Genomic DNA, 16025 nt, shown 5'->3' on the forward strand with positions numbered 1-16025 from the left:
GAATGAATTTGGGAGTATTGCTTCCCTTTCAATTTCACTGAAGAGTTTAAACAGTAATGGCAGCAGTTCCTCTCTAAATGTCTTGTAGAATTCAGCAGTGAAGCCATCAGGGTCCAGGCTTTTCTTAGTTGATAAGTTTTTAATTACATTTTCAATTTCATTGGTTGATATTGGGTTGTTCAGAGTTTTTAGGTCTTCTTCATTCAACTTTGGTAATTCATATGTATCTAGGAATCTGTCCATTTCTTCTGTGTTGTCCATCTTATTGGCATATAGGTTCTGGAAGTAGGTATTGATGATCCTCTGGATTTCTTCTGGGTCTGTTGTAATTTCACCCTTTTCATCCCTAATTGCACACACATATAATGTTAAACACATTATATGTACACATTATGGAATGGTTAAATCAAGCTAATTAACATATACTGTGTTATATACTTATCATTATTTTGTGGACTATGACTTGAAAATGCATCAGCCACCCAGCACTGGGCCACACATGTCACCCTAGCATTCTTTTTTTTTTGGTACCGGGGATCGAACTTGGGACCTTGCACTTGCCAGGCAAGTGCTGGAACACTGAGCTACATCCCCTGCCCCAATACTTATCATTATATTGCGGTGAGAACATTTAAAATCTACTTTCAGCAATTTTATATTCTTTGATTCACAACTGTTAAAAGTCACCATATAGAACTTTACACTTTAAATATCAAAAGTACATTCTTTCCTCACAAAGATGCTAGCAACTTGTCTCACTCCCTGCCCTGACATCACCAACTACCATTAAAGATAACATATCTGGTTTTACAGATTTAGCTATCAGTGTAACAGGGCAGATTATCCAGGCCATTTGTACAGTGACAATTGATATGGGACAGTCTCTGTAAGTCACTCAAGTCCAATAATTCAGCACTTGGTTCATTTAGGTTTTTGGGGGGGTTTTTTTGGTTCATTTAGTTTTTATGTATTCTTTATCCTTAATACACGGATCACTGAAAGACGGTGAAAAAAATCATTATCCTGATTTTTCCAAATAAAAAGTAGGCTTGATCAACTATAGGATGAGTATTAAATGCTGATTATTAAGATTTAGTTCAGTTATTTTAGATAATGTCTAATCATTAAAACTATTTCCCCTTTAATACATTTCCATTTCTAAACAATTTATTTTTTTAAAAACTTCACATACCTTAACTAAAGTTTAAATATTAAATGAATTTAAATGAATCACTATTTTACCCAAATATTACATCATCAATAGGGCCCATACAAAATTTGTAGCTAAATATAAGAAACAATACACACTTTTTTCTCATGTTAAAACACACACACACACACACACCTTTAAATTCTGTGACAGAAAGGCATTTGGCATTTATCTTGTGAAAGCATTTGTTTAGATTCCCTAAAAGCCTGTACTCATGAAAAGCCAATCTAAGACTAAGGTGCGGAGACTCGTATCTCCCCACTCTCCTCTCTGCTATGATGATGAGCATAGGGGGTCTCCTAAATGCTCAGCCAATACAAGACTCTAGGACATGGAGAAGATCAAAGTATGTGACATGCATATATAAATACGCCAGAAGAAAGCCCGCTATTCTGTATAACTAATATGTACTAATAAAAACATAAACCAGAAAGAGAAAAGACGCTAGAGCAGAAAGCATTTTCAAATAAATCAAATTTATTGTTATAATAGCGGAGGAACAAAGAGAAATTAACTGAGGATTTTAGGGACTAAAAATGCAACTTAAATTTCTTTTGAGAGCTGTCCTCTAGTGTTATCCATATGGCTTATATCTGGATGCCCCCCCTGCCCCCAAACCTCATTCAGTCAGAGATGGGGATTTGGGGAGATGACTGGATCATGGGTGTGTGATACTGGAGTAGTCCACTGATTACTTTAGCATAAATCTGGGTGTGGATAATGGATTTATTGAAGAGGGAAGACCCACCCTTGGTGTGGATGACACCAATTAACAGGCTTATAGCCTGGATGGAATAAAAAATGAAGGCTGGCTGCTTCACTGCTTCCTGCCTGCCAAGCCATGGACTGTTTCTCCTTTGCCACCCTGCCTTGGAGCCAGCTGACTATGGACTAAAACTTCCACAAAACTGTGAGCTAAAATAAAATAAACCTTTCCTCCTCCAACTTGTGGATGTTGGGTATTTTGTCCCAGTAACGAGAAAGTAACTAAGACACCAAGAGAAATATAATGCAAGCTCCATATGTAATTTTACATACGTAATTTTTTTTTTTTTTTTTTGGTACCGAGGATTGAACTTGGGACCTTGCGGTTGCGAGGCAGGCACCAGAACCACTGAGCTAAATCCCCGGCCCTATATGTAATTTTAAATTCTGTATTAGTTGCATTTAAAAAAACAATAAAAAGGAATAGGTACAGTGGTATACACCTATAATTCTATTTACCTAGGAGGCTGAGGCAAGAGGATCCCAAGTTTGAATCCAGCCTGGGCAACTTAGCAAGACCCTGTCTCAATGCAAAAATTTTTTAAAAGGGCTGAGGATATAGCTCAGTGATTGAGGGCCGTGGGTTCAATTTTCAGTATGGGGGAAGGGATTCTTAAAGTGATTTGACTCAATATATCAAAAATATTTTTATGATGTACTTAATACATAATATCATTATTTTGCATGTAGTATATATTTCATGTTTATAATATTTCTCAATTAGAATTAGTCAGATTTGGGCTGGGGATTTAGCTCAGTGGTTCTGCCACCTGCCTCGCAAGCAAAAGGACCCGAGTTCGATCCCCAGTACCAAAAAAACCAAAAAACAAACAAACAAAAAAAGAATTAGTTAGATTTCAGGTGCTCAAGAACCACTTGGCTTACAGTGAGTGACTACCATATTAGACAGCTCAACTCTGAACACATTTAGCAGGCTCATCAAGCAGATATATTTCATAACCCTGCTGTTTTTAAGAAAACTAATCATATACCTTTAAAGACCATATACTAATCTAAAGTTTACCTAAAGTAAGTTACTCCAAAATGACATACTTCTACTATGGCTTCATTGATAGTTTTTACTATACACTGGTTAAAATAAAAACAACAACAAAAAACCCCTGAAAAACTGACTTCTTCTGCTCTGTGGCTTGCTGGAAATGTTTGAAATAACTAAACCTGACTTATATAACCCACTAGCACAAGTGGCTAATTAAATTTAATTAAATTAGATAAAACTAAAAATTCAGTTCCCTGATCACACTAACCACATTTCAAGTGCTCAGGAGCCATATATGGCTAGTGGATATCTTACCGGATATCACAGAAATACAGCATTTCAGTCATCACAGAAAGTGCTACAAGACAACCCTGGGACAGACTACTTTGTGGTTATTAACTGCATGTCTACTCCAATGGTCCAATAATATTGTCTTCCACAGTAAATTTGAAAATGTTTTCTGGGTGTGGTGGCGCACGCCTATAATCCCAGCACTCAGGAGGCTGAGGCAGGAGAAGGATCACCATGAGTTCGAGGCCAGCCTAGGCTACATAGTGAGTTCAAGGCCATCCTGAACTACATAGTGAGACCCCCCCTGTCTTGAAAGAAAAGAAAAGAAAAGAAAAGAAAAGAGAAAGGAAAGGAAAGGAAAGGAAAGGAAAGGAAAGGAAAGGAAAAGAAGAGAAAAAGTTTGACTTCATGAATACTAGAAATCATCATAGGGCTATTTTGAAAATCCTGCTATTAAAGTGAAAATTATGAAATATAACAACAAATAGTAAAAAAAAAAAAGAGATGTTCTTGGATCTTTTAGTCCAAATTTCACAAAGGGGGAAAAAATCTATTTGCTCTTTCAAGGTTTAATGATCTAATGACACCTCCCACCCCACATTAATAACAAGTTGTATTCTAAGAAAAAAAAATTTATTTATAGATAAGGTAGACAACGTAAGCTAGCAGACAGAAATATAAGATTCTGAAAGAAGACCTCAGACATGAATCAAATCCCGTTTCTGAACATTTCTTTTGGTTTATTTAAAAATTTCCACCAAGTACAATCATCTATTTTGAAACTTTATTCCTTAGAGTCAAAGCCTAAATCTACTCTTCTGAAGACACATGGGGTGAAAGACACCAAATAAGGTTTAAAACAAACTCTTAGTTTAGGGGTTTCATAATAACAAGTAAAACACTAAATCGGCATTTTTATTTATTACCCATCAATTGAAATTCTCTCACTTGATATATAATACTCACTGGGCAGGAAGGTCGCATATTTGATTATGGCCAATATCCAAAACTTCTAGCTTTCGGCTTTCACATACCCATTCAGGCACATTTTCTAAGTGGTTCCTAAATACAAGTACATAAAAGTATTATTTTTAAATTTAAATTTTGCCTCAAATATGGTTCTAAATCAAAACAATTACAAAAAATAATAAATGAAACTTTAAATGGAATACCAAAATACAATGATATATGTAAGTCAAAAAGGATACGTGCATTCACTTTATGCCTTTGCTTTACTAGAAGCACAATGAATTGTGATACGTAGAAGAAATTAAGAAAAACAGAACAGTTGCCATCTGCATCATCTCTAAAGTCAGAAAAAATGAATTCTACAGTTCCCATATTATTTTGCTAGAAAGTGTATAGACCCAAGCAAATTTAGGGAGAGTATGCCTTATATTCAGCAAAAACACACACATACTTTGAGAGTTAAGTCAAATAGTCAAATGACATAACCTAGCTTTATCTTTAAATTACATTTTTACCCTTAACCTTAAAATATTTCCCAATTTAAGTTGGTATCATGAAAACACAGCAATGGATAAATGGGAAAAATGAGAAGTGTCTTTCAAATTTAATCAGTGAAAAGGTACACTAACAGCTAAACTCAGAATTGTGGAATCATTTACTTGGTTATTAGATGGTAATTAGATTTATTAGAAACGAACAAAAGTAATGGTGACCTTAATTATTAAATAAACTGACCATACATGTCATACATGGTTAGCCTTTTATCTTATTTTGTTAAATGTCAAGTAACAAAGAATCTAAAATGTTATGTATATTATGACTAAAATTCTTTCTTTTTTCAGTGCTAGATTCAACTCATGTCCCCATATATAATAGGCAAGTGGTCTACCATTGAGCTACATCATCTGACTACAATTCTTTATTACATAGGATGCTTGAGACAAGAACTATAATATATTACAACGAAAGGGAAAAGAGACACGATATTAAGGCGCTGAAATTAGGCATGATCTTAAAGTCATGTTTTATGACTTGGCTATCAATTTTTTTTAACCAAAATACAGAACTAAAAGACATTTTCTACTTACTGTCTATATACACATACTGTTCTGGTTTTGAAGCCCTGAAGATTGATTAATTATTTTATTTTACAGTAGCCAACCCCTAAAATATCTTAACAAGACAGTGAAAATCATCCTTTGTAAAAACAACCTCAATATACAAAACTAAATACGGTAATATGATAAACTATAAATGATAAACTGATTTAGAACTTGTTCTAGAAACTCTAAGAACCTAGTAAATCCTATCACAGATGACAGCTTGGAAGGTGGATGGGGCAAAAATGTTCTAGTGAAGATCTGGGAATCAGAGTTACAAAAAGAATGCGAGTAACATTTAAGCGGCAGAATTTAGAGACAAGGATGGCACAAGGGTTTTTAATTCAGTCTGATTTAAGGCTTTCAATTGGTACCATATGCCAATTACATTCTATAGATAAAAGAAAAATAGATTCATTCTGTGGCAAACTCTGTGATACAAATCTGTGCAAGACATAAATATGAATCCATGTATACAAACCCCACTCTTGCCTGTTCTTACTTAAAAGGTGAAAATGATAGGAGTGTTTGGAGGAGGGGAACTTAACCAGATAATGTCTAACTATAGTTCATTAAATAATATTGTTTGATATGTATTTAGTGGGAAATGAAAGAAGAACTACTCAAAGAATTTTGTAATTGAAATTTTATAATAAAATTATAACTTAATTTCCAATAGGTAAATACTGACATATTTTCACGTAATTATGATTCTCTTATTAAAACAGCTAAGCTTATGCACTTTCATAGACAAAGGCAAAATTACATATATTTTAAATCACACTGCAGTTGTGATTAGAGTATGGTGACTGTTAACAAATGTATCACAATTTACATACATAGTGAAATGACAACAGCTGTTATTCTGAGAGCCAGACTCCCACATGTTCAGAAATTCTTGGTTATTTCCTTTGAAATTTTCAGTAAATGAGTTTCAATTTTAATGTGTTAAAATTATTAAAGTTCAATTTATATAATTACATTCTGTACATAAAGCCATACCTTTGTGTTATTAGGAAAAATAAATATGATACAGTGCAGAAGTCAATCTGCATAAAAGGTAAGATGGCAAACCTATTAAAAATGAGTTAAGAAGTGGTTCCGTCTCCTGCCTCGCAGGCCTAAGAGCCTGAGTTCGATCTCCAGTATGGGGGCAGGGCGGGGGAGGGAGTTAAGAAAACTGAGTGGATTCAGTGGCTATTTTCTAAACGTTCTTGGCAAAAAGATATGGTATATGGGCCGGGAATTTAGCTCAGTGGTTCCAGCGCCTGCCTCTACCTCACAAGCGCAAGGACTCGAGTTTGGACTCGAGTTTGATTCCTGGTACCAAAAAAAAAAAAAAAAAAATACAGTATAAAATAAAAAAGGGAATCTAAAGAAAAATAGTAGGTAATATTTTGGGGAAAAGTATAAAGCATGGTTCACAAAATTAAAGAGCTAATGGACTTCTAAGTCATAACCCTCAATTCACTAATCTTTCAAACTCAAACCTAGTACTTAGATTGTTTCCCAAAATGACACCTGAATTATTCTTGTATTAAGCACAATGCACAAATGTCTTTTAATAGACAGATATTATATACAGTTTTGGAGGATGAGACCTTTAAATTTCCCTCAAAATCTAGTAAGATTGCTTATGTATAGATTCAGACAAAAAAATCGAAATGATTTTCTAGTACAGCCAAGAGTACTCTAAGACTTATCCTCTTACCTTGAAACATCCATGTAGGACAGATAATTTGGAACTGGGTAAACATCAAGTCGAACAAGTTCTAGGAGGGGAAAAAATCCACAAAAACATTACTATCCAAGTGACACAGAAAGACTCATTTTGTAGGAAGAATAAATGCTGTGCATTATCCCCTACTATTTGTTTAAAAAGTACAATACACTTGTAAATTTGTAAACTACAGGAACATAAAGGGAACTTCTAATGTACTATTCCCTATTTGTTTAGAAAATACAAAATACTTGTAAACTCAGAAACTATAGGAAAATAATGAGAACTTCTAATTTAATAACAAAATTTTATAAATGTTCATTCCAAAAACCCAAATGAATCTTGCTTTTGCCTTCCTCACTCTACTGAAACAGCACTCTCTAGAGCAGTGGTGGTGAACCTACAGCACGAGTGCCACAGTGGGCTGCTGGTATCACTGAAAGCTCTAAGTTCAGTATCACCACTCCAGAGGGACAAAAAGGAGTTCGTTCTTCTACTCAAATCTGCAGCCTCTTGAGAACTTTATGAAATGTGACATCACTGTCCACTCCAAGGGTTTTGCTGCATTTGCAAAGTGATTCACAGGCTCAGCTCCTAATCTGGCTGCCTACTCTGGCCCCTACTACCTGTGAGGGACTTGGAGATTGACTTGCTGTACCAGCTCTCTTCTTTCTTCCAGTTATTTTAATTTGAATAGTTTCATGTACTCACCGAGATGCAGATGAGTCTCAAATCAACATATGCAGCCTTGGCTACAAGTTCTCATTACCTTACACGAAGCCCATCCCAATAATGTGGATTAACAGAGTTGGGGACTCTCTCATTCTTCTCCGATCAAAACATCTGTACACTGTTTTCATATCAGCACACTGAAGGCATTGCTTTGTCACACATCTCCTCTACTTAAGAATCTTTCCTGGTTCTCTATAGTTTACTGAACGAGGTCCAATGTTTTACCATCTGACTCCAAGCCATTATCCCATAATTCTTTGAACTGCCTGTTTTCTCCCCAAATTGCTGAACAAGCCACATTCAGATTTCTTCCTCCCGTTTTATATGCCCTTACTTATTCAAATCTTGCAACTCTTCACTGCTCACCCAAACTGATATCTATGTATTTATATCTATATCCTATATCTATTTAATTTTTGGCTTATTTTTCCAATGAGATGACAGTAAGTATATTTTTAAAAGATCCCTTATCTTTTAAAATGCATGAGCTATACAAAGCACAGATCAAGTTGGTTGATAAACATTTGTATAACTTGTACTAAATACTTGTTTTTATTCAGTTTGCTGATTGCAGGGGACAGAGACTGTCACCTTAGCAAATGCATGCCTGTATGACCTTTTCTTTTTGGGGCCAGCCATGATTTTCAAATTCCAAGAAAGAGATTTTACTACATGATTAAGACTCTTGTTTTATGGTGTTTCTATATGTTAATAAAACATGAAAGTGCAAGTTTTGAATGGAGTCCACAATGGGTTTTCCTTTCACTCCTGATTTCTACCTTAACAAGGCAGTCCAAGAAATAGTTCATTTTTCCCCTTCACTTGAAGCACAAGAAACAAATCAACGTGGGAGTAATTTAAATAACATGAAAAAAACCAAGTTAGAAACAATAAAATTTTCTTTTTTGATTCCCTTAAACATCAAACCAGCATTCTTCTTTGTGACTTTTGGTAAAACTTGATACATTTTACTAATTAAATGAGGAAAGAAAAAAAATCAGAGAAGCAGAGATTACAGTACCAGGTAAATTCTAAGAACTGAAAAAGACCAGCTTTGATGTTATGTCTACATTACATACCATTAGAAGCAGCATAGAGTGCTTTTAAGTAATAGCCACAAATGTTTAGCGTCACCAACTGATTCCTTTCACAGTGTAGAACTTCAATGTTGTTGAAAATCATAGCATCTAGATCACCAAGTTTATTGTCTCGAAGATCAAGCTGAGTGATGTGCTGCAGAAACTCCACTTCATCTGCTGTAAGTTTCCTAATTATATTCAATCTTGAGGAAAAGGACACAGAGATCACAATTAACTGTAATGCTATAAACAAACAGCAATACCCTAACACGACAGGGTGATGAAAAGGTCTTACTGTATTATACTTCTTTATGAGTTCTTTAATCTTAGCGTCTGGCTATTTTGAGCTACAATTCTAAGAGGTCTTAGCTTTTACAATACATTCAAAAACAGAATTTAAGTGATTAAGGCTGGGAGAGGAGTATAGCAATTCTACACTAATTCATTTCGAGAGGAAATTGTCAAAGTACTGAAATCATAATAGAAAAAACACAAGACAACATATTAAGCACGTTAAAACTACACTGAATATTCAAGGAAGGAGAAAAGATGAGTGGGTAGATGGAGAGTCATAAATGATAGAATTAAGAGGTGAATGTAGGAAAAAATAATGAATGCAAGTTGCATAATGAATGACAGCACCAGAGCTGAGAATAGAAAGATTTTCAACTGCCCTAGACCAGGACTCGGATTATTATTAAATGAAAGAGCAAAGTGCAGAAAGTCTGAAATTTAACATTTAGGATTCACTGAGAAATCATAAAATGAGGGACAACAATGGAGACGAACAATTCTAGGATAGAGCAAAGCATCAGGAAAAACTGGCAGAATCTCCAGCTGTGAAAACTAGTTAGCTAACTGACTGATTTTGCTATGAATGAGCTCCCAGAAGACAAGTAGTAATGCAGACTAGGAAACAATATAACAAAGATAAAGTTAGCTTCAAAAGGAAGAAAAAATGAAAATCTCAATTCCCAGCGTGATAGGCTATGCCTAACTTCTCTAAAAACAATCAACAACAAAAACTCTCTACTTCTTACAATAAGCATGTTAAGTGCTGAAAACATGTACTTGATTAGAAAAGCACTGATATTAAGGATAGAGTTTAGGAAAAAGCCAAAGGTTCTATGTATGTACTCAATTTCTGCCCATTAGCAAAATAAAATTACGTAAGTGATTAACTGCAATATTATAAAGCCATAGAAACACAAGGATGAGTGATAGCACAGAGCTAGGATTCATCAAGATGCAAGCACAGCATATGGCCTCTTCAAATGTCCCCAAGATGATGTTTTTGGATCCTTCTCTTTTTTTGTCCTAGGTTGTAAGATTTAAAAACTGGCCTCTGCCCAGCGATTTGCTTATTTCCAAATGTTCACTAGATTACTAGAATGTGTAACACTGCATAAAAAAGGAAAAACAAACCTCATTTTGAAGACAACAGGCTGTAGGAATTAAATTTTTTTCCATTTTTTCCCAAACTCTACTTTGACTAACTTTCATAATGGCATTACACCTTCATTTGAAACAGCCACACACACACATACTCACAATGTCATTATATTACTACTAGAAATAATGTGTTGATTTAATGAGGAAACAATAGAAAATCTATGATGAAGAAAAGGAAAGTTAACTTTCACATTATTTATCTTAAATTGCTAACTCCAGCTATGATTCAAAATCAAAAGTTTTTAGGCTTATATAATAATAGACATATTTAGGATAAACTTTTAAAGAGGCAAAATGTGGTTATAATTCCTTTCCAATAACATCTTCCATTGATACAGTATTTTTTTATTTCACAAATATTTACTGAGAAGTCCCCACATACAGAAGGACACTCTCAAGTATTATGCTCTAGCCTCAGCTGTCTGCTCAACATTACACAGAGCCTTGAGCAAGTCACCGAACACCTCTGAGCCTAATTCTAATCTCTGAAATGAGGAAAACACTTTCACTGTCCTGCAAAGTAATTAAGAAAATGAAATGAGTAATATATTTGCCAGTATTTTGTAAACTGTACAGAGCTTTAATAGTGATGACAACGATGACAACCTATGGCTTTATGGCAATAACAAGGGATGATTAAAATGAGATGTTTCTCAAAGGATTTCATAATCTACTGAGGAGAATCAGTTATAGTTTCTAGTTCCAATATAAAAATGACAAGCACCGATAAATACCATAATAATGAATGAAACACATAGAACAGTCACAAAGAATGTCATGGAAAAGGACGCATCTCAATTCCAAGGGTAGGGAAATTTGACAGATGTAAACAGGAGAAGAAAAGCAGTCCACAGGAAGCAGGAGAGTAGTGTCTGAATTGAAGAGAATGGTGCATTTCATGCCTGAGTGAAGGGTATGTGGGAACAGTGGTAATAGGGACAGAAAGGTGTATCAGTCAGGCAATACTTATCAACAACTGTACCTAAGTGCAAACACTGGGGGCACTAAGGATAAATAAGAATAGTGCTCTATTTCCTAAACTTCTAATTCATCACAGACAGGTGTGTAGTTCTGCACCCGGCCAGAATACAGCTCATACCACATGCAAGTCTGACAACACCTAAACTAGTCAATTCCCTGACAATGAGTCTATCATAAAGCACTAGAATATTATCTCAATGTTCAATCATCATACATTTCCAAAATACCAGTCACAGTTTTTATACACATCTCATTATAGAAAGTAGTGCTGTTCCGGGCTAGAGGGCCACACTTGAGCAGTTCTGAGTTAGAGCCTCACCTTCAAATGAGTCATATGCTAGCAGGCTGAAGCCAGAGAGGAAAGCTTGAATACCTTGAACTAGAGAATCAAAGGCTGTGAGCAAGACTGTGCTTACATGAGAGGCTGCACAATGGAAGCAACTGGTTCAGTTAGGGGACAACAGTAGCAGTAAGAAGAAAAAAAATGAAAGACAAACTGATTTAAAAGAACTGATTGAAGACTAAATAGAGTCTAAGACTCTAAGAGCCAAAAGTTTTGTGACTGGATAACCAATGAGGTGGTATTACTATCACCAAAACAGGAATACAGGGGGTTGAGTAAAGAAAGAAATTGGGCCTCTGTTTCACATGTATTAGGTTAGGTTATTAATACAATAAATCAAAGAGAAATTATCTAGCTGGAAGCCAAGAAGGATTAGGGGAAAGACTGAGGAATGATTAACACAGAGATGAGAGGTCAAAGATGAAGCCTGAAAGTACATACAACCACTAAGACAGAAAATACAGATAGAAAAAGAAGTGATCGAGGAAAGAAAACTGGGTAGCAGCCGCACAGGGGAAGGGAGCGATTAATGATGCCACAGAAGTAATATGAGATTCAAAGACTGTTAATGCAAGGAAAAATAAGATTAAAAGAAAAATGATCACTTTTAATCTGCTATAACATTTTCACTTGAAAGAAGAAACTCAATCAATAAAACCAGCCCTTCATTTAGAGAAACTAAATGAAATGCCTCTTAAATTATTCCACTAGCTTCAATTTAAAGTAGCAAGGCAGAATTGCAAGCAAATCAGACCAGATTTTTCCCTCCTGAGTTCAGGAGCCTGGAGAGAAGTAGTTATCTACTCACAGTCATTTAACATTCAGACAGTGTCCAATGTATATTCTGGTATTTAAATATCCTATATCTGATGTCCTTTAAAAAGATTCAAGTTAGAACTAGAAATCTGAAGAATTTGTAAGTCTCTTAATAAGATATGTTACTTCTAGACACATTACATTGATCTTGCTCATAAGTTAATTCAGATCAAGAAAAAAATGATGTCTTTTTATATGTACTAGGTAACTCAGAAATCATCTTATGCTTGTTCCCTGAGATCAGTGCAACACATCATCTTTGAATCTAGAAAGTTAATATCACTAGGCGACTGAATACAAAAGGGCCTAAATTTTGGAGTATGAGGGTTTTCAACATCCAAATGACTCAGAGGCAAATAATATTAACAAGACAAAGTGTTTCATTCCTGATCCTGTCTCATTTCAGTAAGTTTTCAAAGTCAGATAAATTAGAACATTTGTATTTCTCAAATTAAGATTTCTAGATCTGCAAATTGCTCACTTCACGAAGTAGGACAGGCTTGATTCTTTTAGTCCGAGGAAAGATGAAGTCAAGCAATTCTTTGTGTGACTGGGATATAACCAAACCACAATAAAGGAGAAGAAACAAGGCAAGAACAGAAAGCGAAAATAGAAGGGAAAAATGGGAACAACACTTTTGTACATAGGGAGGGGAGGGGGAACAAGGGAAAGGGAGGAATGGGATAAAATTTATTTTTAAAAAAAGGAGAAGAAAAAGGAGCAAAGCATGCCACTACTTTATGCTGCTGCAACTGGACAAGCCTGAGTAAGGGTTAGTAATAGAGAGGAATGTGTGAACTAAAACAAGGACAGATCCATCTATAACAAAGAGGGTGTAAATATGCTAAGAATGACAGTTGAGTAGGTTCCACAGTGGGGAAAAGACCTCAGTCAGGTAGTATCAGAATATAATGCTTGCTGGGAGTGCTAGCCAATTTAACTCAATTCTCTCCATAACCATAGGAATTAGTTTGTCATTAACTGTAATGTACAGATAAGAACAAAGGCACAGAGATTAACCTAGTGTTAATAGTGATTAATACTTAGTGTTCCATTTTTCAAATGCCTGTAACAGTGGAACATAATATAAATTTTCCTTTCAAATTCTTGTTCCTTAAATTTTTCTAGGTAACATATATGAATCTCATGTAAAATTTCAAAAATTGCAATCTTCAGCATAAACTGCTGAAGATTTAACTTGGCTAGTATATGGTCATTAACCTGGATAATGAGGAAGGGGTAATTTGTTGAAAAAGAATCAAATTGGGCAAGTTAGCATTAAGAATTAACACCTGTATGCTGCTTTCCAAAAACTCAAGCCCACAGTGGGCTCTTGCTTTTTCTTAAAAGAGGTTTTAAAAGGTTTTCTCCTCATACACTGGTTCTCTAACCGTTAGAAAATAAAACTAAATCTTACATAGGAAAGGATGGATGCTAAGCATTTATCATGTAGCAAGGATTGTCCAGTGAGGGTTTATTGTGATCAGGATTCAAAATGCAAGTTCTCTGTTCTTGCAGGGTGTGAAAGTAGAGGCCGTAGCCAAACTTCAATCTGATAGAAAATTACTGGATTTAAATTTTTGTAAAGAATGGTAAACTAAAGTCAGAACACTTTGGATGGAAAGACAGGAAATTAAAGAAGTAAAATAAATATATTTTATTTAATGGATAAATCTATTAAGCAAGTGCAGGAAAGAAAATAATTTCAGAAAAGGGAGAGGCTCAATGATGTCAAATGCCTCAGATAGGTTACAGATACAAAGGACTAAGAGAAAAATTTCCACTTGCTCTCAACAATATCATTTTCATTTGCTGTAAAAATCTGATTCAAAGGTCCTATTTATACAGATTAAAATAAAAACATCAAATCTGCAAAAGCAAAGTTAAGAGAATTTTTTTTAAACCAGTTTCACTTAGAAGCAAACTCTACTATTAATCATTCTTCTTCTCTCTAGGCAGAAATAGAAAAATATGTCCTAGTTTAATCCGCCTATATGCTTTGGCTAATCTCACCGAGAAGGCTACAACCTACTCCACAAATATTAGCCAACCATTCAAATAGGATATATTTCTCAAAAATTGTTACCTTAGGTCCACATGTTTAATGTGAGGCATTCTTCTTAAAGCCTGTAGCCTAAGGGTCTCCATACAGTTTCCAGACATACAGAGTTTATCCACAGCAGTTAATTTTTCCAATACCTCTGGAATGTCAGTGAATTCATTGAATGAAAGTCCAAGATAACTGAGCTGGTGCATGTTCTCCAACTCAGCAGGAAGGGACTGGAGAAAGTTTCCATCCAACAAAAAAGTCTGCAAACTATTAAAGAAAACATTAAGAATTATGAAGATAAGTATACTTTTTACATATTCATTATCAATACACAAGTTGATAGTATGGAAAATTATGACCAATTTTCTCAATTGGGTAGGTATAAATGGAAAAAACCTAAGCTGCGATGTGAAGTAGCCCAAATACTCATCTTTCCTTATTTCTTAAAGTTATTTTTAAGTTATTAAATTCAAAACAACTCAGAAAATCAGAAAATAACCCAGTCCTACACATTTAAAGGCACTCATCCAGAGGGATCTTTAGTTCTACCCAGGATATTTCCATTTTTAAAAGATTTTCAAGAGTTTGAATATTAACAAATGAACTCTACACAAGCTTGAGCTCTAGATCTGTGTCCAAGACTTACTGGACCAACATAACAGGTTAACTAATCTCACATTCTTAGAACCCAACACAGATTCCACAGTGAGGTTTAAAGTACGCACTTGTGCATTGCCCCCACAGCGGCCGGGACTGCTCGCAGGGCATTGCAGGACATGTTCAGCTCTGTCAGAGTTGGAATACTGCAGACTGCTAAGGGGAAGTCTCCTAGATGATTATTGGAAAGGTTAAGACTCTTCAACTTGGTGAACCTATTGCAGTAACACAAAAGAAAAAAAAAGGACAAATGTCACAGGTGTATAACATCACATAGTTTTAGCACAACTGTAGAAATCATCTAGTCCAACTCCCAAATACAACTGGGACAACAACAGAGCACTCAGTTTAAGGGAGCAGCAGAGTTAGAATGTACAACTGACTCTAAAACCAGTGTTTTATCTAAAATGTAAACCTTATATTTAGAAACAAACTTGTTTATAATAAAGTTAAATATCTGAGGAAGTGAGCTGTGGTACAGTAATTTTTTAGCTAAATCTCAGCTTGCATAATTAACACCCAAGTAAATGATCTTGGTGAAGAAGAACAAAGAACAGGCAGAGCTGGTAAGCTATCATACCTCTTATGGATTCTGTTATTTCAGACAAGTCAAAAACTTCTGCTTCTGTTCTCTTAAGTTCAAAACTAAATGACAAATGATGTTGTCCAAGGTAGCCAAGACTTTGTAATTCCAAATTGAAGAGCCAATTACTACCATTCCTGGACCCCAGGGAACAGCAAATTGATACTGCTGCCCTTCTTGAAAAGTTCTCATTTCACGGTAGCAACATTTTTCTCACATGGCCTCTTCCTGGTTCTCCCTAGTCGTCATCTTCTACCTCTCCTCTTCCCAACCCAAA

The 16025-nt window shown here is 35.2% G+C and overlaps 1 protein-coding gene across 2 annotated transcripts in view; it reads right to left on the reverse strand.

Annotated features, from left to right (window-relative positions):
- Positions 1-16025, reverse strand: part of Phlpp1 (PH domain and leucine rich repeat protein phosphatase 1) — a 232899-nt gene that overhangs the window by 58055 nt on the left and 158819 nt on the right. For both annotated transcript variants that reach the window (XM_004858445.4, XM_021239231.2), the window contains exons 5-9: positions 15234-15380; positions 14545-14775; positions 8867-9069; positions 7047-7107; positions 4233-4328 (exon numbers count right to left, since the gene is read on the reverse strand). In XM_004858445.4, the coding sequence (XP_004858502.1) occupies positions 4233-4328; positions 7047-7107; positions 8867-9069; positions 14545-14775; positions 15234-15380 (738 nt within the window). The remainder of the gene's footprint in view (positions 1-4232; positions 4329-7046; positions 7108-8866; positions 9070-14544; positions 14776-15233; positions 15381-16025) is intronic.

The sequence above is a fragment of the Heterocephalus glaber genome, unplaced genomic scaffold (genome assembly GCF_053883595.1).
Source record: "Heterocephalus glaber isolate CG9 unplaced genomic scaffold, H.glaber_assembly_v1.0 deba00000331, whole genome shotgun sequence".
Lineage (NCBI taxonomy): Eukaryota > Metazoa > Chordata > Mammalia > Rodentia > Bathyergidae > Heterocephalus > Heterocephalus glaber.